The 26,412-nt window shown below is 31.7% G+C and overlaps 1 protein-coding gene across 1 annotated transcript; it reads left to right on the forward strand.

The window, feature by feature from the left end:
- Window positions 1–1,211: 1,211 nt before the first annotated feature.
- LOC133174153 (allatotropins-like) lies at window positions 1,212–15,467 on the forward strand. The gene is made up of 4 exons (XM_061309210.1): window positions 1,212–1,471; window positions 6,033–6,224; window positions 14,741–14,832; window positions 14,967–15,467. Exons 2-4 carry the CDS (start codon window positions 6,040–6,042, stop codon window positions 15,011–15,013), a joined length of 324 nt encoding a protein of 107 aa, XP_061165194.1. The 5' UTR covers window positions 1,212–1,471; window positions 6,033–6,039; the 3' UTR covers window positions 15,014–15,467.
- The last annotated feature ends 10,945 nt before the right edge of the window (window positions 15,468–26,412 follow it).

The raw sequence follows: 26,412 nt of genomic DNA on the forward strand, positions 1-26,412 counted from the left end.
AAATTATACCTGTTGAAAAAGCGGATATAGGAATTAATCACGAATGATTTGTAACCAACAGTTATTAATCTGCAAACTGTGATTTGCCAGGAGCATTTTGGTCGATCAAAGAATAACGGTGAAAATTGATATCCGAAATCTTTCGGATTTATCCAACGCAATGCGGCATAACAGTTATTTAAGTCAAACGTATTGATAATTTCAAATTCAGATGTTTTAATTACTTCTTTTTATCTTATATACCAGAAAAAAACACACCGATACATGCTTTCTTTAATTTGCCAAGAACTCCCTTGGAAATATGAAATATCCATCCTCTATCTAGGGAATGCAATAAATGGATTGTTTTTTCCTGTATTCATTTAAGATTATGAACTTCTGTAACATAACGCTTTAGGGGACACTAGAGTAAATATTTATGGTTCTTAACATTGTGACAAATGAGCGTGACGGAGCCGATGAAATATTATCGGAGAGTCAAAGCTCCACATCAATACTAAAAGTGAGACCACTTTCCAGCCAGCTTCTATTTCACTATCTTTTCTCTCAGTCATGGCGTTTTCTCAATACTTTCTGCAATGTACAAACTCAAAAGAGCCGTGTGAACATTTCGTGACATCGGATCAAAATACGTTTGCATTTTGCTGCATCTTCTGTACAGCCAGTCTTGTGACTTAACAGCTAACTGATTTTTTAAAAAAAAATCATTTCATGTCGATGTTGGGAGTTAATGAATAAGATTATTCCTTTTATCACACATCAAATGTAAATAGACCATGACCAACTTTAAGTAATTTGCTTATTTTTAAAGAATACATATAAATATATGTGCCTCTTGTAGGAATTTAGAAAAACAGAAAGAAGAAAAAAGTCAAATGAATAGAATATTCAGGAATCTTACATATTAAATTAAGGATCATATCAAGAACACACCCCATTAGTTACACCATTATTCACATCTTTGCAGTGATACGCCAGTCGCTCGTCTCGTCCTTTCCCTTTTTGGAGAATTAAAAGAAAAAGGTGATCAAATTTCAAATCTTTTTTTCAATATCCGACCGTTTCTTACCTGTACATATCCAAATATAGAAACTGTTGAGGGTGGAGTTATTCGATTATTGGTTGAATCTAATTTATGTATTAATTATTCAAATGCTCTATGATTCTCCTATAGTTACGTTGTAACTTTTGTTTTCAGAGACCAGACTATCAGAAAAAGCAGTGTGTGACGTCACAGACAAAACGTGGGAGCTGAGAATAGTGTTGTATAAACCTTGGTACACATTGATACCAAACATTTTGAAAAAATCAGGGGACTAGGAAATTGGGGATGGTTTAAACGCTATAAATAGAAATAAAGAATTGTGTGAAACACTTTCGAAAAGCAGTGGACGAGTACTTGTGTTCAAATTTTATTTTCAATCAAGGAAAACACGAATTTAATAGAATACTACCTCAGATTTCAGTAAAGGTAAGTATTTTAAATAACACGTATAATGAAAAATAGAAATTTAAACGTTTTTTTTAAATGTTAATATACATATTTTGATATTTCTTAAACCGCATTAGGACACTTCGGCGGTATTTTCAATAAAACAAGGAAATAATTTTAAATCACAAACCTTGAAATCGAACATCAAATTGGAAAGAACCTATCGTCTATTCTTTTTTGCATGCTTTACGATTATAATTTAATAAAATAAATAAATGCTAAAACAAGAACTTTGGTATTGTCCCCTATATCCCGATCCTTTAGGGAAATAAAAGCAAAAATATTGTCTAACATAGTATACAGTACGAAAAACCATATTTTCCAGATTCTCTTTGTAAAGCATCGCCTAAAGTGACAATATAATAAAATATAGACATGTGATAGACAAAATAACTGGTGATAATTTACTCGCTGTTCACTCCAAACACATCAGATGCAAGTGATAACTGATTCTATATATCAATAACCTAGGAGACCAATATATGCTAAACCATTCTCTAGCTCTCCTCAGAAAGACGTACAATGCTCTTGCATCATTCAATCTGATGAAAATAAAATTAGGTAAGCTAATTGTATTAAATTGATTTATTTAGATTAATGTCGACAATATGACCTTTTTTTTAAATTAAGGTACTGTCTTTTTTTTTATAAAAGTAATCTAGAATAAAACATACAAGCATGACTAAATGAACAATAAATCTAAATCCTAAAGTTGATCATGAATTTATTTAAGAAGAAAAACAGGCGCGAAAAGTTGCTTCAAAATTGTTTTCAAATCGAACTTGGAATGGAAACCTATCGAATTACGATTATATTATATACAATTAATTTGTAGTGATGGCTGTATCATATGTATAGCATGCACAGGGATTCCATATGAAATTTGTTTGGATAACCTCTATTATTAAGCAAAGATTACCATGTCAATTTATTTTAAAGTGATCTAGTGACATATATAACTCCTCAAAGGGACATATACAGAATCCTTAAGCAAAACTTTATATTTGAAAATTACACTAATAGGTTAGAAAAATACTTGTAAAGTTTCGTACATCAAGTGGCATGGCATGGGGTACCTCCTTCTAGAAGACTTTGTACACTGTATCAATGCTCAGATAGCTAATGAATTTCACTTTATCTTTGAAGGTGAACCATTTTCGTTGAAGTAAAAAAAATGACTGGGCAATCATAATTGAAACACCAAAGTTAATTGAATCAAAAGATACATGTCATCAAAAAAGCAAAAACAATGCCTTTAAGAAAAAACTTTATACTATGCCACCCTTTGTCGGTTTTTTACTTTTCTGTTATATATCATACTATAGTTTATATAATGTATATGATTTATATTGTATTTCGGTTTGAGTGATTTGTCTGCATTGAACTGGCCCTGTAATGTAAAAAATTAATAAATGAACAGTGGTATACTAAATTTTATCCAAATTACTAATCTTTTTGGGTAGCAATAATGATGGATATTTTATACCTATAAACAACTAGCAATCCCAATACATATTATTAAAAAATGAAATCTGAAACATTAGATGGAAACAAAGTTTTATAAATTATGAAAAGTGAGTTCAAATGAATCCCGTTTCATGTTCATTTCTTTGCAAAATATACGGTTTTGTTAAACAATCATTACAATAAATATGTCGATTTTCCATGAAAGGTAACACCTTTTGAATAAAATACGATCTCTTCATTTGTATTCTTTGACAATGTCAATGATCTAATTATCAACAGATCACATTTTATTGCACAATTTATCAACTATTATCTGTTCATCATGCTCTTTAAAAAGTAAAGTGTTGAATGTCTCATGAGGTTAGAAGCATGAACTAGCTTTTTTATTTTGTTTAAACGGATAACATATGTCAAGTCCACATCTGATTTAAACAATGTGATTTTGATCCCTATAAAGTGTCATCTGACATACAAAAATCAATATCCTTTCAAGAAATCAGTACGGACATGATACGAGTAATTGATACTCTTTCGTAACTTTATGTGTGTTTTCCAGTTTCCTATCATATGCAGGTCTTTCAACAAACTGTTGGAATTTCGATGGACACTAATTGTTCTCATTTTTAGCCGACCTCTTTTTTATATTCTATGAAGTAGAATTAATTCAAAAATTTCTACACTGTACGAAGAAATACTTGCTGTGAACTTCAATTCGACATTCATATATATCGACGACATTTTATCAAATTATAATTGTTACTTCCATTCATATGTCGACTCGAGTTTTCCCAGTGATCTCGAAAAAAGAACAACACAGAGTCTAAAACATTTGTTTCATATTTGGATATTTTATTTTTCGTCTATAGACGATAAGGGACAACGAACAACTCAACTGTATGACAAACGTGATGACTTCAGCTTTTCCATCGTCAACGGTCCTTAACTTATTTATGCAGTAATATCCCAACATTACCTGCATATAGTTGATATGTATCTAAACTGATTCGATACTGAAGAGCATGATCTGAGAACGATCAAGTTTTAAACTGAGGGAGGCTACTGAAGTTGATATTACAGGGATTTCAACAACCTCCTTTAAAGTTAGCATTTCGTAAATTATAATGTAGGTATATTGTTAGCAAATACAACCTATCATTGGGTCGTATTTTGACTGACATACAAATTGTTAGGCCGTTACTTTCACTGAATTGGCTAAAGATTTTTTTGTTTGCCCGATCATGAAAAGGAGCACGTGACCGGTCGACAGGAGATGCTTACTCCTCCGTGGCACTTGATCCCACATCTGATGTCTTTAGAGCTCTGTGTTTGCTCTGCTTCAAATTTGTAATGTTTTAATGGTCATTTGAGCTTGATCACTGTTCGTTATCTTCATATTTCATACCAATTGCTAGGCCTTTGTTTTCCTGCAAAATTTAACTACGGAATATTCCGTTTACCTGATCAATGCACAGGTCTCACGGCGGGTGTGAATGATTGACAGGGGGTGCTTACACTTCCTAGGCACCTGCTCCCACCTCTGAAATTTCCAGAGGTCCTTGTTTTATGTCCTTTTTCTAGATTTGTATCGTTTGTATTCTTTCATTTTTGAGATTGATATCTTTACTTTTTTTCATTACTTTAAACTGAAATGAGTAGATAATGAACAGCTCTTGCGTAACAAATCAACTGGGAGACATAAACTCCATATCCAGGTGATAAGAGTATATTGCTACATAAATAAGGGAAGCTGAAGAAAAACGATTTTTGTTAGGTTACCATTAACGTCTTTTTCTAGCAAAATATCCAAATATGAAACAGATGTGTCAGACTATGTGGTATCTTTATTTGGAGTTTTGATGGATATATCGAATCAAGGCCACAGCAAGAAATTTCTTCTTTTCATGTAGAAGTTTTTGAATGATTTCTGTTTCATATAAATACAAAATGAGGTCTGATAGTAACGGGGCGGAATAAGAATCCATGAGAATTCCGACAGATTATTGGAAGATCTGATCTCCACAAACTTCATAAATATTGTCAATCAGAAACTCAGGCATCTTTTTAATATCAACTTGGGTACTTTTGTGTACAATCAGAAAATTTAGCAATATAATTTTTCAAATGACCATATTAATAAAGTGATTTTTCAATCTACTTTAAAATACAATTGCAACTTCATGACTTAGTGGGTATTTTTAACTCAATAAATTTTAAAAATATTGATTAAAATAAAATAAATTTAGGATCTTAGTTTCTGCCCATGTGTACTACCCAGAAGATGTCATAATTAAAAATGCATCATCAATCAAACTCAGTCTCGGGCTGTATAACACTATATCTGCATTTATGCAATGTCTAATCTTTATGACAATGAAATTGATGAAAAGCTCACATATGTGTCGTAAGTATCACTCTTTTATAGAACTCGCAAAAAATAACGATTAAGTAACGCTACTTATCTAATTAGCCCGACTGAATGGAGCGCATATTCTCCTATTTTGCTCTGTGATTTGTGACATTTTGACATATTATCCAATGATACACGACAAAATTTTAGATATTTGATGTTGTTCCTGACTCATGACTGAGACATGATATAACCCTTGACGTCCACAGGCACTTGTTTCTGTAATAAAAGTTTATCCCATAGTAAATTATACTATTGGGTAAACTTATATTACAGAAAGAAGTGCCTGCAGTTAATTCCTAGGAAAAAAAGAATAAAGTATAGTTTTAAAAAGAAAACAGGAGACAAGTTATACCAGTATAAGATTCTTTTGGCAACATAATTGGTATTCGTTGAATATTACACAATATAACTGCAGAATATTTTCAAAATCTTTATAGAATCAATTTTGTGCAAAAGTGATTTCTTTATTTACAAAGAAAAAACAATGTGTATAATGCAAGTGCTTCAAATTTTTAGACCACATTTTGGCTAAAAATATCTATGTGATTTACTCAAAATATTCAATTAGTGTATATTAAAATGACAAAAAATAATATTAACCTAACAATATCTTGCTATAATAATGCCACTATTAATATAATAGTTTGTTTTTTTCATTTTCAGATAGAAGATGGTTAAAGTCGTGTTGGTGACAGTGTTGTTGACATTATGTGTGATAGTGGACTGTTTCCCCCAAAGTAACACAAAAATACGACAAAAACGAGGATTCAGACAGAGCATTGTGGACAGAATGGGACACGGATTTGGAAAAAGAGCGAACACAGATATATACGACACGTATCTCACAAAAACACGGTAAGTACCTATACCACTGGATTATTTAACACGAAATCCAGTTGTATCGATAATAAATTCCTTTCATTTTATTGTGTTAATATCCTGTGAAAGGACCTAAAATCATTTAAGCATTCGTCACTGAAGTATCATTTAAGCCTTTATTGTACCCCTTTGAAATGAATTCGATAAATGAGATTTTATTGAATTAACCATATTGAGACGTGAATTACATAGAAAAACAAAAGATTTCGTTACAAAAGTAACATCAAATGATCGGACCTCGCTGTTCAGTATCTGATAAATACTATTGATTTCAAATATGTACAACTGTCAACTTAAAGTTCATAACATTTTAAATCATCAATATTCTCTTGGTTTCGATTTGATTAAACCATTAATACTATCCATCCAAGATGAAAGGTCCGACAATGAACTCATTCTGATAAAGAAACAATTTTCTCGTTCTTAAGAAAATTGTTTTGATCTGTGTTTCCACCAGTTCACATCCCAAAGGTCATACATGAAGGACCAGGTTTTTAAAGTGCAGAAGAGATAATTTGAAAATAATGTGACATATTTATGAAACGTTTTTATAGATAACAGAAAGCAGTTTGAGATGCTTTAGCAAAAGACTTACATCATGGTTACTTAAGTATGATTTTGGCATATTGGATTTTATTATTGCTTTCTTTTTTCCGCAAAATTTGATATTCTAATGAAAGATCAAATCAATTTTTGTTTCATCTGAATTTCCGAGCTAAAATTGTCAACATAATGTTCTAGACTTAGCCAATGCTCTGATGTTAAAATGGATGTATGTAATTAGGTACTCAATAAGTGTAATATATCGGGATATTTTCTTTTTGTGTGGCACCAAACTCTTTAGGAGTAGGCCAGATCTCTATAATCACCATTGATAAAAGTGCAATCAATAACCATATATAATAAATATGATTGGACTATCTACAGTATTCGAGATATCAGTATTCGAGTTATCAAAGTTCAACTGTATATTATAAATATGATCCTATATTTAATTAACACACTACTGGGTGTGTTGTCTCTGTTCTTGGGAGTTTAAAAAATAAGAACGGCTCAATAAGATTTTCTTTTTCAACATAATACATTAGCAAACACATTATTAGAGTATATTCATTTGATATTTTGCTATCTAGCACTATTATATTTGGACTATATTATACCACAAAAATTACCCACATAGTTCTAAGAATTTACACTTATAATGGACGTGTCTGGCACGTTAGTCCACTCTTTATCATTTTATTGCTACAGGTAATTTTATCTAGCTGTTTATTAGTCACCGTTATTTTTATCTGCGATAAGGGCCGCCAATGAAATTTGACTTTTGCATTCTTTCATGTTTTGTGATGAAAGTTTTTTGAGGTTTTTTTTGTATTTCTATCAGGCACATTTCTTCGTTTGGTGTAAAATTAATGTTTTCCAGGTGTTTAGATAAAATTAAATGTCGTTGTATTAAATATCATTATAATAAAATGCATTTTCTGACTAAGAAAAAAAGGTATCTGAATTACGAGTCGGTTAAAATATCCACATTAGACAAACAAAAGTTATGTGATATATATAATGCAAAATATCACTAGATAGCCTCTTATCCTTCATATGTTTTGTAAGAGCAATAGTTTCCATTAAATATTTAAGGGCACTAATTTCAGTCCCTTCACCTGATTGATCCACTGAATTGTTTTTCAATATCCACATAAGGAGGCATAAACATCATCCTGATCCAATCAATTCGTTCTGTATTAATACCTAGATACGTACATCCTGATATGCCTTCTGCCACGTTTCAGGTAGTATTACCTCTATTGTGATGCAAATATTTAAGTTTCATCTGTGCTTAAGATCAAATGTAATGAAATGTTTCAATACTAGATGATTTATTCAAATGGGAACTGAATTGAAAAAGCTGATAAAACTCTGCTCTTTATTAAAATCAATTCGTTATTGCCTATACTTGTTATGGTCAAGAGTGAAAAAGATCAAGTGACGTGTTTATTATTAACCGAAGAACTTTCAAATCAAACTAACAAAATCTTTTTGTAATTTTTAATTAATTATTTATTACTTGGTTGAAAATTCATACTGAGCAACTAGTATTGTATTTTTTTAACTCCGAAAAAGTAATTTTGTTCATAATATCGAGTAGTGATACAAATTACTCAGTTCATAATGCATACAATTCTATATGGATTGCATATGTGGGTTTTTTTTTTTTTTTTTTTTTTTTTTTTTTTTTTTTTTGCTCTTAATTTCTAAGCTACACATGTACACTAAAAGAATTTTTTTTTAAAAAAAATTAAAATTCGGGAGGTTTGTAAGCATTATTGTTTCTTTATTAATATTCTCTTTTGATCAGCGGGATAACAAAGTTTTGCTGTGTGATGACATTATAAGTCACTTAACATTCTTTTGGAATATTAATATTGTAAGACAAAATCTTTTTAGCCGAGGATTAGACTATAAACTTTACACCTGACAATGATCTAGCATGAATATGTGTTATATTAAAGTCATGGTTGATAGTAATCTTTGGTCCAAGGTGTAAATGGGTGTTATAAAGATTTAATCACAGCAAATGTCAATTAACTTAACAGCATCAGCCCTACATGGGGGGTTTTACAGAAAATACAGCATAAAATTGCTCTTTCTTTGAAAAAAATGAGGGGGAAAAAACAACAACAATAAAAGCAAAAAGAAATGTCACAGGATTACGCAGAAAACGCTGCGAAACTTCCAGAATGAAAGTCTGAGAAATTGACTCAGTACACAGGCGTAGTTTGAAAATTTGATTATTCGTCAGGGAAATCTTAAATCTGAAACTGATCAACAACGATTCAAAAATACAAGTATATGCTATCCTTTGGTTAAAAATTATATCAAGACAAAAGGTTTAAAACAGTAAAGTAATTTTTGTGAAAAAAATATGTCACAAAAAATCTGTTAAAATCAAAAAGATCTGTAGCAATAAACGGTGTAGTTAGTTTTGAAATATCCGTTAAAAGCATGAATATTTGCTTTGTTTACTAAGCTATTTTTGTACTATTCCCTCTGTGCCTTATTAAGCTTCAATACGACTTTTTTGCGCTTCCCTAATGTATAATATGTACCTACTTAGCAAACTTAACAGCATATCTTCAACTATTTTGACTAGATAATTATAGGAGTGTAAAAACTTGTGCATAGGATTTGAAAAATTAACCCAAAAACTTTGCATTGTTTTGAACATATATATATATATATATATATATATATATATATATATATATATATATATATATATATATATATATATATATATATATATATATATATAGCTCATACATGTATACGAAATTGTTTTATCTGCAAGAATGTAAAATGCATGACCATCTGTAAATTTTGTAACTTTATCAAGTATTTTACAAAATGATACATGGATTAATCAAAGGATACTGAAATAAGATTTGATTTATTTTATATATCAATATACGATTAAATCTGTACGATGTTTTTTTCCCTTGTTTTATCTTTTTTACTAGTAAATTGACTCTTTGGAATGTATTTAGCTGACCTTAGATAAATTAGATGTAGAGTCTCAGTTATGGCTGGTTCACTCATTTCATTCATTCCAAGAGAATAAATGAGTTTGGGAAGTAGCAATTTACTCCTCTGTTCCAATTACAGACATTTAAACGTCATAAATCTTCCAGCTGTTAATTTTAGAAATTAGCAATGAATAGTACTTTGGTTATAAAAAAAACAAAAAAAAAAAAAACAGGAGGTTTATTTTGTGTAGGGTGACAAACGTAATTTGTGACAATAATAGACAATTTTCAATAAGCTATGAAAACATCACTCTAGAAGAAAGAACGTTATTTGACAATACTTTTTCCTTATATATGAAACTCAGTCTGATTGAAGATAAAAGTTTCTTACTGACAATTGATAATATAATTTTGATTATCATTTAATCATCAATTACTAGTATTTAAATCGTTAAGCCTATATAAAGAAATGTGAAGATGACGAACAGTAATCAAGCTCAAAAGTCCGAGTAAACATTACAGATTGTGAGCAGAGCAAACATGGACCTCTGAAAACAGAGGTGGGATCAGGTGCAGTGGCATTCAATATCTAGTACTAGTATTCATAAAATCTTGTTATATTCATTTTACAATTCCAAGAAGTTTCCCTCGTCGCAATGTGCTTTGAATAGCAATCACAAACAATTGATATTTTCTGAAAAAAGTGTGTAATTTTCTATAAGATTTTAGTACATTCTCATTATGGTCTTACTTATAGATGGAAAATATTAATATCGAATACTAGTAAATATCTATGTTTGGTTAATCATTATTGATAGTAATACATATAGTACAGGGTAGTTTTGGAGAGAGTCGGCAAATACTTCGTAGTACACATTGTACTTTACTTTCAGAAAATAATATTATTGATTTATCTTTTCATTGTTAACTTTGTTTTTCCAATTTTCATATGCAACAATCTTTACCGAGAAGTTATTTCTTTCAACCTTGAGTTCCCGGTAATCATTTTAAATTCGTAGCGCATGGAATCTCTTTGTAATATGCATAATTACCATCAAAGACTTGATTGTTTTTCCACTGCCATCAAAAGATCGTTAAAAATGGTCAGGTATAGACATCGGTTTAGGGTTGATGACAATAAAGATTATAGGGTGGATAAACTGATCTTTGAAGAAAGAAAAGGGAGGTCTGAAGTCGAGGAATTGATATTGACAAATACATAACCTTTTTGGTTTACTTCCGTTTGATTTCGAAGACCCCGTGACGTCACTGAAATCTTTAGCCGCCATTAAGTAGCTCTGTGGTCTTTCTTGGAGTCTTCTATTCGCTGGATGTTCTCTTGATAACCATCACCAAATGGTTTTCCCCTTCTTTCCGTTTGGACTTAGAACAGAATTACGGTCATGATATTTGACGTCTGAAGTCTTCATTATCGCTGAAAATAGCTAAATTGTAGTAAATCAATTTCATGTAATAAATTTAAAAAGAGCAATATATTGTACTAGACACATCAGAGAGAAGCATCAATTTCAGGGGGGAAATAAGGAATATCTTTCATGAAGTTCCTTAAAAGTTTTTGTTTTATCAATATATGGCAATATAAAGTGTGTTTTAAGGACAATATTTTTAAAGTATCTGGAAGTAAATTGTGCTCATTTGTTTTCATTATCAATGCTCATTCATCTCGGTAGCTGATTCACTGTTACAGCAAAGTACACCTTATAAATCATAGACCTAGAAATAGAGGCTGAATCTGATGGAACTATTTTTAGTCATTTTATTCATACTCTTATGCATTGCTACTGTTGATCACCAAAGACGATTTACTGATTTATATCGTAACAGTTATTAAACTATTTATATTATATAAGCTTCATTCAAAAAAATTTATAAATGTGTTGTATATGTCTCTACATGTATTGAGCAAAGTACTGTCCTCTAAATATCGCTGGTTTTGTCATCAATGGTACGAAAGCCCAGAAGGCTCATTCGAGATTCGAGTTTCGAAATACGAGATTCGAAATTCGATATTCGAAATTCGAGTTTCGAGATTCAAGATCCAAACTAACCAATCAAAAGGCGGATTCAATATTTGATTACTTCCCTTTATTAAGTTTTTACTATCAAGAAATCACTGAATATATTTATAACAAGTGGGTCATCTGCTTAAATAATAATGCAAGAAAAAATGTAATATGTATCAAAACAAAATGAAAATAAATATTGGGTAACGTTTTGAAATATATATATAAAATCTTATTTTCCTAATTAAACAAAACAATAAATACATCTATAGAATTTATATAGTCTTATAGTTGAATTGCGAAATTAGTAGGTCGATAAATTATTTAATTAGCACATGGATGAGTGAGAAAATTATTATTGATATGAAATACTAAGGATCGTCTTTACACTGAACAGTAATTTAATTAAGGATACATTTCATTTCATTTCATTCATGCACTTTTAAGGGTGCATTTGTGCAGTTAGACTGATCTACTATTTGATATGGAATAAAATAAATTCCAGTCTGTATTGTAGATATAATTTTTAATTAATTCAAGTATTCAAAGCCTTAGACCAAGATAAGTAATTGAAAACTTATTTTTTATGTATTTCTCCTATTGGGAAACAGTGGTGTATAATCCCTTCTGCTAATGTGTAAGCTAATGTGAAGTCCCATATTTCACCTAAAGCGCATCATTGCCGAGTTGCGGATAGGCTAGGAGGGAGTCGCCCCCTCTCAATAGAGGGGGGGGGGGGGGGGTTCGGATTACCACTTTCTGAGATCTTGGAGACATGTATCATTGTCATTTTTCAAGTGAATATAATTATAAATCAGTTCAAAATATTTTTATGATAAAGAAATTAAAATCTTCAAGACCACTCATAATAAAATTGAGAAATTTTAAAATCCTTACACAGTACTTGGAAATTATGGAAACTTCTTTATTGAATAATCTAAATATAATTTTTAAAATGTTTTATGTTTGACTTCCTACTAACCCAAACATATTTCCTATTAATTTCTATTCCCTGTCCTAATCGTAGACTCATGTTGCAATCATTATTTAATAGCTGATATATATCGACTTCAAGGTAACATTTCAATTTTAGATTTAACCAGCTATAAAAAATCAAAAGTTGTATATAAAAATTGGATAGGCATAAAAGTGTGGATCGCTAAAAATACTTTTATTGCATTTGATGAAAAAATATTCTAGTAACTGGTAAATGAATAAGATTTATGACCAACTTTACCCAATTATTTCAACCAAATACATATATAAATAAATATTTTTTTACATCAAGAAAATGATGTATAGGCTACAGCCTTTTCGCCTATATGGAATCTACACCACTGGGAAAGCGAACGCGATTTTTCTTTATCACTACTACGATGTCTTCAAGATTTCCTGTGTACACTAAAAGGCATACATGAACTAAGTAATTTTAATACGTACTGCTTTAGGCTATACGATTTTTTCAAAGTCCTAAAGGTGTATAGAGGGATTATTGCTTTGTTAAAATAATTAATTTTTTATCATTATCAAATACTTTTATATCTTTTTTTCTCTATGGCCATTACATCATGTATTGAAACTTGTGTATTGATTGGTTATGTATCTTGCGGGACCCGAGCAGTTTCCTTATAAATAATTATCGAATACATGTATATAATTATTTTACCCATGCATCGCAAGATTGACACTGAATTTTTATAACCGAACATTTGTCTACCGTTGTAATAAGATAAACAACATAGCCATCGGACCCTGGGCACGTGTCTCTACCCCCCTCCCCCCCCCCCACACACACACATCCCCCTTATGTTTTTCACCGATATAATATACTATAAAAATATGCAACTTTATGTTTGTGTCCTTTCAAAACAACGTCTAATAATCGTGATAACCCCCTGTTGCTTTTGGAGGGGGGGGGGGGGGGGGGGGGCTTTACAGTGATTTTTAACCGGGCTCATTGCTCGTAGAGCAATAGCCGGCTTTTTTTATGATTATTTCCTATGGGCCTAAACAAAGAGAAATCATTACTTTTATTAAGCATGTATATTTCAGCCATCCGTACTTAAGGAGCTGTCTCTTGGTTTCACAAACTTGGTCACTGGTCACTTTCTAATACCTTGTCACAAACTATATCCATTTTGAAACCCATATTGGTCACTTGTCACTTTCTTATACCTTGTCACAAACTATATCCACCTTGAAACCCGTATTACTAATTATTATTAATCGCTAGTCACTTGTTTTATTGCACACTTAACTTTGAAACCCTTATAGTCACTGGTCACTTTCTAATACCTTGTCACAAACTATATCCACTTTGAAACCCGTATTACTATTTATTATTTAATAATCGCTAGTCACTTCTTTTATTCTCATCGACTACAATCCCCCCCCCCCCTTGCTCTTTGAATCCGATTAACAATATTTATTATATTGACATATAACCTATAAACAAAGTAGATAATACGGTTTAAATATTCTTGATATAAATCTATTATAATATTTAAGAAGTTATAATAAATTTCAGCATATTTTGCAGACCAAAAACCAATATTTTTTTCTAATTTCGTTTTGATAGATATAACACTCTTTCTTGCATTGTAATATAATCAAATGACCTCTTCGGTTTAAATATATTCAACGATTTCTAGAAGGTCAAAACTTAGTAAAGGGGAGTAATTGAATTTTAAACCGCCTTTTGATTGGTTAGTTTGGATCTTGAATCTCGAAACTCGAATTTCGAATATCGAATTTCGAATCTCGTATTTCGAAACTCGAATCTCGAATGAGCCTTCTGGGCTTTCGTACAATGGTGCTTTAGCTACTGTGCTTAGATATTACTGGTTCTGTCAAAAACCGTGCATTAGCTACTGTGCAGTAAATATTACTGGTTCTGTCAACAATCGTGCATGTTTGTAACATTTTTTTTTCTTTTCATTTCCAGAGATCTAATGACAGTTGACGAATTAACGACGAATATATTAAATAGTGAAGAATTAGCCAGGGCGGTAGTGAAGAAATTTATAGATCTTGACGGTAGGCATTCTCTCTCTCTCTCTCTCTCTCTCTCTCTCTCTCTCTCTCTCTCTCTCTCTGAATGTGTAAGTCGATTTGAGTAGTCGAGTATAATTGAGAGAAATTGAAATGTTTTTTTTTTTCTTTGATTTTAGGAGATGGGATCATTTCTACCACAGAGCTATTGCGACCCACTAGCTAATTGCTATACCTGATATCAAAGGGGGTTACTAATAGTAATCTGTTTTAGCAATACAATGCAGCTAGACATTATAAGCTGACAAAGTCAACATGCAAAAAACATATCTCGCAACATTGAAAACATGGACGTAGGAAAAAGCTAGGAAAGTGTGTTATTTGATTTTTGTAAAATTTCATATAATTTAAATCTGTTATAATTACAATTTATTCCATTTTATTTGTGTCTAAGGACATTTTAACTTTGACCAAAATAATGTTCTTCCTTATCATTAATTGTGAAACATGTGTTTAGTAATTGGAGTTGTAAAATCTCTTTAATGCGATAATACGGTCCCATTGTCAATTCGCATTTCAAAGAGGGTTTCATATACATGTACTTACGTTGATTAATTCATATTTTGCCATTCATATCGTCTCTGTTAGCTATGATGTGTAATAAACTGCAGATAAATGTCCCTATCTTTCTTTTCATTTCCAAATTAAGAGATTGCGATTCTTTATAATTACTTTACAACCGGAAATTAATTTCATGGTCTTATAATCTGATTCTATGATTTTCTTTTGTATTGTAAAAAAGAATATACCAATGTGAAATTCAAAGAAGTTTTCGGATATACGATATTTTGAACCGAGATACAGAGATATATGTATGATCGACCTGGACAAAAGTAAATAGAATATTGATGATAAAAACTCGTTTACGTTGGAAACCATCCTAATCTTATGTAGACTTCAAAATCCGTTCTAAATAAATTCTTCAACATATTTTATATATATATATATATATATATATATATATATATATATATATATATATATATATATATATATATATATATATATATATATATATATATATATATATATATAAAACACATTTAACAACAACTCTTAAACTAACATAAATGCCTAAGTGAAGAAATATTAATATAGAGAGCACAAAGAAATTCACTTTATAAGGATACCCACTCTCCGCCCAAACCCGGGTTTGAGCTCTCGACCAACGGAATCTGCCTTATAGCAGTACAGGAACAGTGCGTTAGGCCGCTTGGCCATATAGGTAAGTCAAACACTTGCTTTAGATGCCGATGGAATTATCTCGCTGGGCCGCACTACACTACACGTTCATTGAGAACGGAAGTGAGATACAGTTATTTGGACATTAGTTTTATTATCTCACTTTCATTTTCACTGTATCTCACATCCATTCTCAATTCATTTTATAGTAGATTTTGTTTCAGAAAACACAGAGCACAAACTATCTACCAAATCTCTATATTTCATGTACTAGTATCAGAAGCAGAATTTATTTTAAAAAAACGTTTACGTAAGAAGAAGAAAACACTTTCTGAGGCCTTCAACTCGGCATTTAGATACTAGAATATGGACGACGTATTATCAATTAGTAATAGTTACTTCCATTCATATGTTGACTTGATATATCCTAGTTAACTTGAAATAAAGGAGGCCACAAAGTCTGCCACATCTGTTTCGTATTTGGATGGTTTATTGACTATAGACGATAAGGGCCAACGAACAACTCAACTGTATGACAAACGAGATGACTTCAGCTTTTCCATTTTCAACTTTCCTTATTGACATAGTAATATCCCACTACCAACTACATATGGTGTTTACATCTCCCATTTGATTCGATATTCATGAGCTTGCTCTGAGTATGATCAATTTTTAATCCGAGGCAGGCTACTTACAGATACGTTGATGATACAGAGATTTCAACAACCTTGTTTAAAGTCAACAGTTCGTCAATTCTATGGTCGTTATCATGACCTTATTAGCAAATATAACCTAGCAATGGGTCGTATTTCGGCTAACGTGTTTAATACCAATTGTTAGGTCTTTGTTGTTATACTGAATTTGACGACGGGATGTTCCACCTACCTGATCAATACGTAAGGCTCACGGTGGGTGTCACCGGTCAACAGGGGATGCTTACTTCTCTTAGGCACCTGATAAATCTCTGGAATTTCCAGGTGTTGGTGTTTTTATGCCCTGTTCACAGATTTACATTGTTTATAGATGTTTTTTAGATCGATCACTATTCGCTATAGTCACCTTTCTCATGTATCTCAGATAGGCAAGGTTTTGCTTTATGTTTCCCAAGGGGACAAGTATATCAAATTTGACGAAATTCCATTTGAGAGGAAATTAGGTTAAATGCCCTACTTTGTCACGCTTTTGTGGCCCTTTTGTATATCCAGAATCTAAATACGTTTTTAAATAAGCACCATTTGAGGTTCGAATTTGCAAACTGTCAAAATTTTACTTCTGTTTTGATATTCATATCGAATAAGGTGCCAACATTGGTCGTTACAATACCTTTTCCTTTACAGAAATAGCATATTAACTGTTTGAAAATCAATCGCAAAATAAATATGGTAATACATGTATTTTATGAATGAAAGGGTTGAAACCTCTTCGTAATATGTAAAGTGTTGGTGAAACAACTTTTCCTTGTCTCCAACCATGCATCACAATTTAATCAGTCTTAATCGATAAATTTCATTTATTTATTATATGAACTCAAATATTTATTTTAGGTTTAATTTTCTCTATTATATATATATATATATATATATATATATATATATATATATATATATATATATATATATATATATATATATATATATATATATATGTATGTATATATATATATATATATATATATATATATATATATATATATATATATATATATATATATATATATATATATATATATATATATATATATATATATATATATATATATATATATTAGGGATGTCAAATCGGTCAATTTTTGATAATCGGTTACTCGGACGTCTTTCCGATCGAGTACCCGGGTACTCGGTAAAAATGAAAATACAAGACAATATGTTAATTTTCTTGAGCCCGGTAAAGCTCTGTTAAATCCCAAAGCTGTTTTATCACGTTTATAAATGTATATAAACAAATGAGTCAAAGGGAAATGATTTTTTGGTACCAAATTTATTTATCAAATAAACTCAAAAGACACAATTAATACATAAAAAAAATAAAAATGGTTTACAGTTCTTGTTTAGGACCTATTTCATCAACGCAAAAGGACAATCTGTTCTAAAGGCAGTTTTGTGATGTTAGACAAACGAAAGAGAAGGAGAAAGACGTTGTTGAGATCGCTAATCTAATTATTTCATAATTTGGTTGTTTCCCACTAAACCCACTACGCAAACAGACTTTCAATTTTTTTAAAAATCTTTAGTTATTTCTAAATATTTCTTCACTTTTGAAGTGGATAGAGGTATTTCTATGCATGTCCGATTTCGCTACCATATATTAATTAAATAATTTAAAAACGATTTGGCTATAATAGACTATACTTAAACGATGTTTACTGAAAACAATCATTGAAGCCATCCAAAAATTAAGGACCACAATAGGTGAGAACTGCTGTGTACCAGATGATTGGTCACTAATTACTGTATATAAACAAACACAGGCGATAACAGGTGTTTTACAGGTGTAGATGACGACACGCTAACTACCATATGAATATTTAAGTAATTTTTTGATAAAAAATATGTACTTTGAAATAAGAAAAAAATATAAACTTCCGAGTAACCGAGTACCATTTTTAGTATTCGATACTCGGACGTTCGATCGAGTACCCGGTTAACCGGGTACTCGTTGACATCCCTAATATATATATATATATATATATATATATATATATATATATATATATATATATATATATATATATATATATATATATATATATATATATATATATATATATAGGATCTCCCATGATTTGTAGTTGGATATGATTTTTATCCAACGAGTTGTGTGTTTTTTATCCCCGAGCCTTGGCGAGGGGATAAAAAACACAACGAGTTGGATAAAAGTCATATCCAACTACAAATCATGGGAGATTCTTTTTATCCCATGTTTGATACTTCACAACCAATGTTTTACACTGTTTTATATAGGACTCCACTTTATTTTACTTCATCGCGCTAACGCAAAAACCATTGTGACGTCACAACTGTGGATTATGAAAAAATTATCCAATGAGTCATATCCACGGGATAAAGGGGTAAACATGGGATATATATATATATATATATATATATATATATATATATATATATATATATATATATATATATATATATATATATATATATATATATATATATATATATATATATTAAGAAGAAAAAAAATATGTTGTTCATAAGATACTTGGGTTGTGCAGGTTTCATTTTCCAATATTCTGTGAAGGCCAATCAACATCTCATTCATGAAGGTATAAGTATTCAGGAAATGAAGTCTACGACTCTGAATTCATATACTTTTTGGAACATTCCTACGGAAGCCAGTTCAGAGAAAGAAATATTTTTATTAATTAATAATCATTGCGTTTAAACGCAAAAGATTGTGATTAATCGCAATGTATATTGCGTTTAAACGCAAAACACTTTGCGTTTAAACGCAAAAGATTGCGATTAAACGCGATCTTTTGCGTTTAAACGCAATACTTTTAAGAAATAATTAACAAGTTTAAAAACTTCTCTGGGAAATGAAGTGGGTCGGTCACGTGATCAAATCCTGTGAAGGCCAAAGGCCTTCTCAGAAGATTTGATCACGAACCGACCCACTTCATTTCCCAGTGAAGTTTTTAAACTTGTTATTTATTACTTATATATACGATGGACAATAGAATATAATCGAATATAAATATTGCACTAACTGTTCATCGTAGATTTTGACAAATTACGCAAGGTTTAAATCGGCTTGAAAAGCGGTTAAGCTTCAAATTCATCTGGCAAAGGATTCTGTTTTGAAGGGAATATTCTGTGAAAGACTACTTGTGATCAGTTATAGTGAGCATATTGGTGTCTGGGAATTTTTGTATTCATGAGAACCCATATTCGATGTTTAAAAAACACAAGAAACACGTACGATTTTTGATAATAAAAAGTTGGAGGAATTTCGGTCGAAAAGGGATGGATGGGGACACTTTTCCGGACCATTTAACTTGAAATCAAGTATAAAATTTGATCAGAAACCTAAAATCTACGATTTCAGTAAGGCATATTTATTATGATGTTGACACGGAGACATCTTACATTGTTAAGACAACGATCTCGATGATGAAGGTGTGCCTACCGAACTTCCGAAGTGCAGTGTTTGTCAGCTGTTTGTGGCGTGATTGCATTACATTGATATTTTCCAACAGAATTTACTGTGAGTAAAGTTTAATGGAAAAAAAAATATAGCACTCAGAGGTCTACAAGAAAATAAGGGTAAACACTGAAACTATGCAGCTCAGACATGAAACTTATAACACGTAGTTTTCTATTCTCTATGTAAAATCGATCAAGAACTGTATTGAATACTCGTTTACATTGTAAATAAAATGATTATTATTTTATTTGCGTATTTTGTACATTTTTATGCATGAAAAACATACCATATTGTTAAGCAGAGTAAGTCTTTTTATGTAGATATTACTGCGCTGTGTGATTAGGTCACGTAATGACCTATGACCTTCGAAAAACTTCATACAGGTATGAAGATATTTGCTCTCTGCATGTTTATATAATAGAGAGATACCACAAATGTATATATTTGCGATTAAACGCAATACTTTTTGCGTTTAAACGCAATAATATTTTTGCGTTTAAACGCAATAATTTTTGCGATTAAACGCAATACTTTTGCGATTAAACGCAATAATCTTTGCGTTTAACGCAATAATCCTTCCTTATAACGATTTGTTTTGCATTTAAATACAATGAAACTGTAGTTAAAAAATCAAACATGAATTAGTCAAAGCTTATAATTACACGTACATGTACTAGGATCCGACACTTCAACTTTAAGAAGATCCGATTTGTTCTGTGTCCTTTTGCAAAATTTTCCAGTTTTTGAAAATTGTAGTAAAACAATGGCATCCTAACAACCTCAATGCCTTAAATGTATTAGAACCCAAAACTCTTAATGAAGTCTCTGATCAATTGCTTACGTATATCACAACTTATAAAGAATGTTTCAGTTGTATTAAAAGCACTTGCCAATTTGATACATGTAGTGCACATCGGTCAATTTGTTTTCATTTGATTTTGATCTCATATAAATCCATCACATACGTTCTTTTGTTTACTGTATGCAACCATAGGAAGGGTTATGAATGTACATTTCAGGCCCTAGGAAGCAATTTCAGTTTGAGGGGGCACAGCCATACATTTTCAATTGAGGGGGCACTATCAACCAAAAATTCCTTGACAAGCAAAAGAAAAAAAAAAGAAAAAAAGGTCATCAGGCGTTTTTTATTCAGGGGCCACAAGTATATGGTAGCTATGTTTTCTATAGTAATGTATATATCGGCGAAATTATTGGGGGGGGGGGGGGGCACGGCCCCCCGTGCCCCCCCCCCCGGTTCCTACGGCCATGCATTTAAGTCTAAATACTTCATCTTGTTGTACGTAACAGGGTTCGACACTAACGTTAGTCCGTTAGTCTCAGACTAATACATTTTTATTCGGACTCATAAAATCTGTGGCCAATTAGTCCGAACGGACCAATAAAAATTCCTGGAAAACAATATGAATTATTTACCAATGTCCGATTCTCCACAACTTTTACTGGAAAACCCCGCATTTATTTTTAGTTTTCTAGCTTCTTGGCGGGTAGTTAGACAATTTCGAGTCAGCGCTTAATTTTTCGACTGATTGATATGAAGTAAAACGTTTTAGCGATCATAATTTATATGACACGTAAAATAAAGATGTCAGACATTTTCGATGTAATGTAAGAGAAAAAGAACAAGATCGGAAATACGACCGTACTCGTTGATCACGAGATTTCAACGAATCCGTGCTGTGGAATAAACCCTTTCACGTAAATGCTTTGTTTACTTAATTTAAAAAACGTATATTGAAATGTTTATTTTTAAATTAATCTTACAAAATATTGATGTTTCCTTTTTTTGACGGACTCATAAAATTGCATGCGGACTAGTAAAAGTAAAGAAGCACTGGTCCGGCCGGACTAAAGCCTAAAAAAGTTAGTGTCGAACCCTGCCGTAATTCCAACATTTCCTCAGTCCTTTCCAAAAATCCATTTATACATGGGTTAAACTTGTGACCGCAACGTAGGGGACAGTTTTTTAACAGAGCAACTGACCAAAACTTCATTAAGAATGTAGAGAATAATAAGCTTAAGACATGTCTCTTTCTTAGGTTGCCTTTGTTTTTACAACCCGACATTTTTTTCTCCTTTATAAATTCTTATTAGTGATTTATCCTTTCAGAGAGCGTTTGCTCGGAGAAATCTGATTCTATAAAGCTAGACAATATACAATTTCCTAATAAGTAAAAAGAGAAAGAAATAAAAGAAATAAGTATGGGTGGGTCCATTGTACTCTGCAAGGTTCGATACAAATGACTGCCTTTAAACACAAAGATTATTGCATTTAAACGCAAAAGTATGCGTTTTAACGCAAAGATTATTGCGTTTAAACGCAAAAATTATTGCGTTTAATCGCAAAAATTATTGCGTTTCATCGCAAAAATATTATTGTGTTTAAACGCAAAAAGTATTGCGTTTAATTGCAAAAGTATTGCGTTTAATCGCAATCTTTTGCGTTTAAACGCAAAGTGTTTTGCGTTTAAACGCAATATACATTGCGATTAATCGCAATCTTTTGCGTTTAAACGCAATGATTATTGCGATTAAACGCAATGTTTTGCGTTTAAACGCGATGATTATTGCGTTTAAACGCAATAAAAAATATTTTTTTCTCTGAACTGGCCTCAACGGGCTTCCGTACATTCCAAATCGAACATTTATATTTAATGCAACTATATTTTGAAGAAAAGGTACTAGTGCAGTGCCTTAAACTGTTTAAATCCCTCTTGAAAATTCTAAACCTACCGAAATATTCTACAGATTGTTTCTACAAACTGCACATATATTGAGCTTACACTTAGTATTCCTTTTACTAGACATAATGTATACAATGTGCTTTAACTGGAATAGAAGCCTTCAGACTCTCCGGATTGACATCGTGTGGGTTATTGGTCAGTTTTCGAGATGTTAATTGCTGTTTAAACACATGTCGTTACCCAGCCTGTCCTGTGTTTCTTTAATGATTTTAATTCTACTGTGAACTGATTAAATGTGTATCTCACCTCTTCTATCCTTTGCAGTAACGTATTAAACAAGAGGCCCATGGGCCACAACGCTCACCTGAGTCAACATGGCCCTGCTGTTCACCTTCAGTATATTTCTTCTCCTATATTTCTCCTATATATTCATATATAAAGCTTTGATAGCCTGTTCTAGGCATACCCTACCCCAAGGTGCCATGTTTTGAATGAAATTGAATATAAACCTTCTGAGGATGCTTCTATCTTCATATAACTAATCATGATTTTGCTGTTCTTTAAAACAGAATTTTAAATATGTCTAACACCCTACCCGGGGGGGGGGGGGGGGGTCATGATTTGAACAAACTTGAATGTACACTACCTGAGGATGCTTCCATATCAATATGACTGATCATGGCTTTGTTGTTCTTGAGATTGAAGAAGATTTTTAAAGATATTTCCTATATAAGTTCTTTTGTAAAACTTTGATCCCCCATTATGGCCCCACCCTACTACTGGAGGATGCCTTGAACAAACTTGAATCTACAATATTTGGGGATGATTCCATATCAATATGACTAATTGTGGCTTTGTTGTTCTTGAGAAGAAGATTTTTTAAGAATTTTCCTATATATTCCTATGTAAAACTTTGATCCCCCATTGTAGCCCCACCCTACCCCCGGGGGTCATGATTTGAACAAATTTGAATCTACACTACTTGAAGATGATTCCATATCAATATGACTAATTGTGGCTTTGTTGTTCTTGAGAAGAAGATTTTTAAAGAATTTTCCTATATATTCCTAAGTAAAACTTTGATCCCCCATTGTAGCCCTACCCTACCCCCGGGGGTCATGATTTGAACAAATTTGAATCTACACTACCTGAGGATGATTCCATATCAATATGACTAATTGTGGCTTTGTTGTTCTTGAGAAGAAGATTTTTAAAGATTTTCCCTATATATTCCTATGTAAAACTTTGATCCCCTAATTGTGGCCCCACCCTACCCCGGGGGGTCATGATTTGAACAAGCTTGAATCTACACTACCTGAGGATGATTCCAAATCAATATGACTAATTGTGGCTTTTTTGTTCTTGAGAAGAAGATTTTTTAAGAATTTTCCTATATATTCCTATGTAAAACTTTGATCCCCTAATTGTGGCCCCACCCTACCCCGGGGGGTCATGATTTGAACAAGCTTGAATCTACACTACCTGAGGATGATTCCAAATCAATATGACTAATTGTGGCTTTTTTGTTCTTGAGAAGAAGATTTTTAAAGAATTTTCCCTATATATTCCTATGTACAAATTAGATCTCCCATTGTGGCCCCACCCTACCCCCGGGAGTCATGATTTGAACAATTTGAATCTACACTACCTGAGGATGATTCCATAACAATATGACTAATTGTGGCTTTGTTGTTCTTGAGAAGAAGATTTTTAAAGATTTTCCCTATATATTCCTATGTAAAACTTTGATCCCCCATTGTGGGCCCACCCTACCCCCGGGGGTCATGATTTGAACAAACTTAAGTCTACACTATGTAATGAAGGTTTCACATAAGTATAAACTTTTCTGGCTCAATGGTTCTTGAGAAGAAGATTTTTAAAAGATGACACCAAATTTTCACCAATTCTTAATTATCTCCCCTTGGAAGAGGGCGTAGCCCTTCATTTGAATAAACTTGAACCCTCTTTGTTTTGTTGAAATTGGCCCAGTGGTTCTGGAGAAGAAGTCAAAAATGTGAAAAGTTTACAGACGGACAGACAGACAGACAGACGGACTATAGACAAAATGTGATCAGAAAAGCTCACTTGAGCTTTCAGCTCAGGTGAGCTAATTATATTATAAAACAAACATCGTAAATACTTAGGGCGTGTTTCATGGCAATTCTGTATGAATTCCACTGTCATCTCTAATATCTTCTTCTATGATATTTATTTCGTTTACGTGTACCGTATAACGTTTTTTTCCCTGCGTAGCACATTTTTTGCGAAAATATTCAACAAAAATGGTACTTCTAATTTGCTAAGTCCTTTTCAATAAAAATCCAGTGGTTTAAAAAAATTATCTATGTGATCTATATGGTACTTAATGGATGGAAATTGACAATTTGATTTTTTTAAAAAATGCACGCAACGAAAGCAAAAATTGAATTCGCAAAAATAACCACTTTTACCATATAATTATTTCAATTGCAAGACATCAATTGCGCCCCCTTATTAGCAGACCTATTTTTGTATTCATATGAAGCAGAATTTATTCAAATTCTTATACATGAGATGAAGAAAAAACTTGCTTTGGCTCGACATTTAGATATATCGACGACGTATTATCAATTAACAATAGTTACTTTCATTCATATGTCGACACCATATATCCCAGTGAGATAGAAATAACTGAAATAAAAGGTACCACAGAGTCTGACACACCCGTTTCATTTTTGGATATTTTACTTGAATAAGACGTTAATGATAACCTACTAACAACTAAGCTTTATGATCATTGTGATAACTTTAACTTTTCAGTCGTCAACTTCCCTTACTTATGCACCAATATACCATTATCACCTGCATACAGGGTTTATATCTCTTAGTTATAACGATACACAAGAGCATGCTCTACGTATGAATAATTTCTAAAACGAGGTAAGTTCTCTAGTTGATGAAACAAAAATATCAACAGTCTTATCTAAAGTCAGTTCTATGGTCAATACGATGACCTTCTCAGAAAATACAATCTTTTATTAAGTCAAATGCTGACTGATGTTTTCATACTAATTGTTTATTTACACACTGAATTGTCTACGGATTTTTCCGTTATTTCCCGATTGTAAGATTGATATTATATTATTGTCCAAATTTATCCGGATCAATTTATTTATCCAATTTTGTCAGAATATGACTTTTCAATCTTGACGTGTAAACCCGCCATATTTGCACGATTTTTCGATGTTTACCCAAAGCTGTAGTGAGTTTGAGCTGTTTTACCTTAGATTTTTGGATGAGTTGGAAAATAATCACGGTAATTACTTTTTTTATGGTTGTATAAATGCAGTGTTAACTTCATATCTTTATGTATACTGTATTTTTGGAGTAAACAAGGTTAATATTCAGTTTGAGTATATGATATAAATTAGCGTTCTCACACGTTAGATGTTAACGTCATTTATACATTTCTATTCACTTAAATTATTCAACACCATCATGCATTACTAGTTTATTACATAAAGTATTCATATTTATTGTA

This window comes from Saccostrea echinata, unplaced genomic scaffold (assembly GCF_033153115.1).
Source record: "Saccostrea echinata isolate AGI-Se365-2 ecotype Australia unplaced genomic scaffold, CSIRO_AGI_Sech_v1 ptg000057l, whole genome shotgun sequence".
In the NCBI taxonomy this organism is placed as follows: Eukaryota; Metazoa; Mollusca; class Bivalvia; order Ostreida; family Ostreidae; genus Saccostrea; species Saccostrea echinata.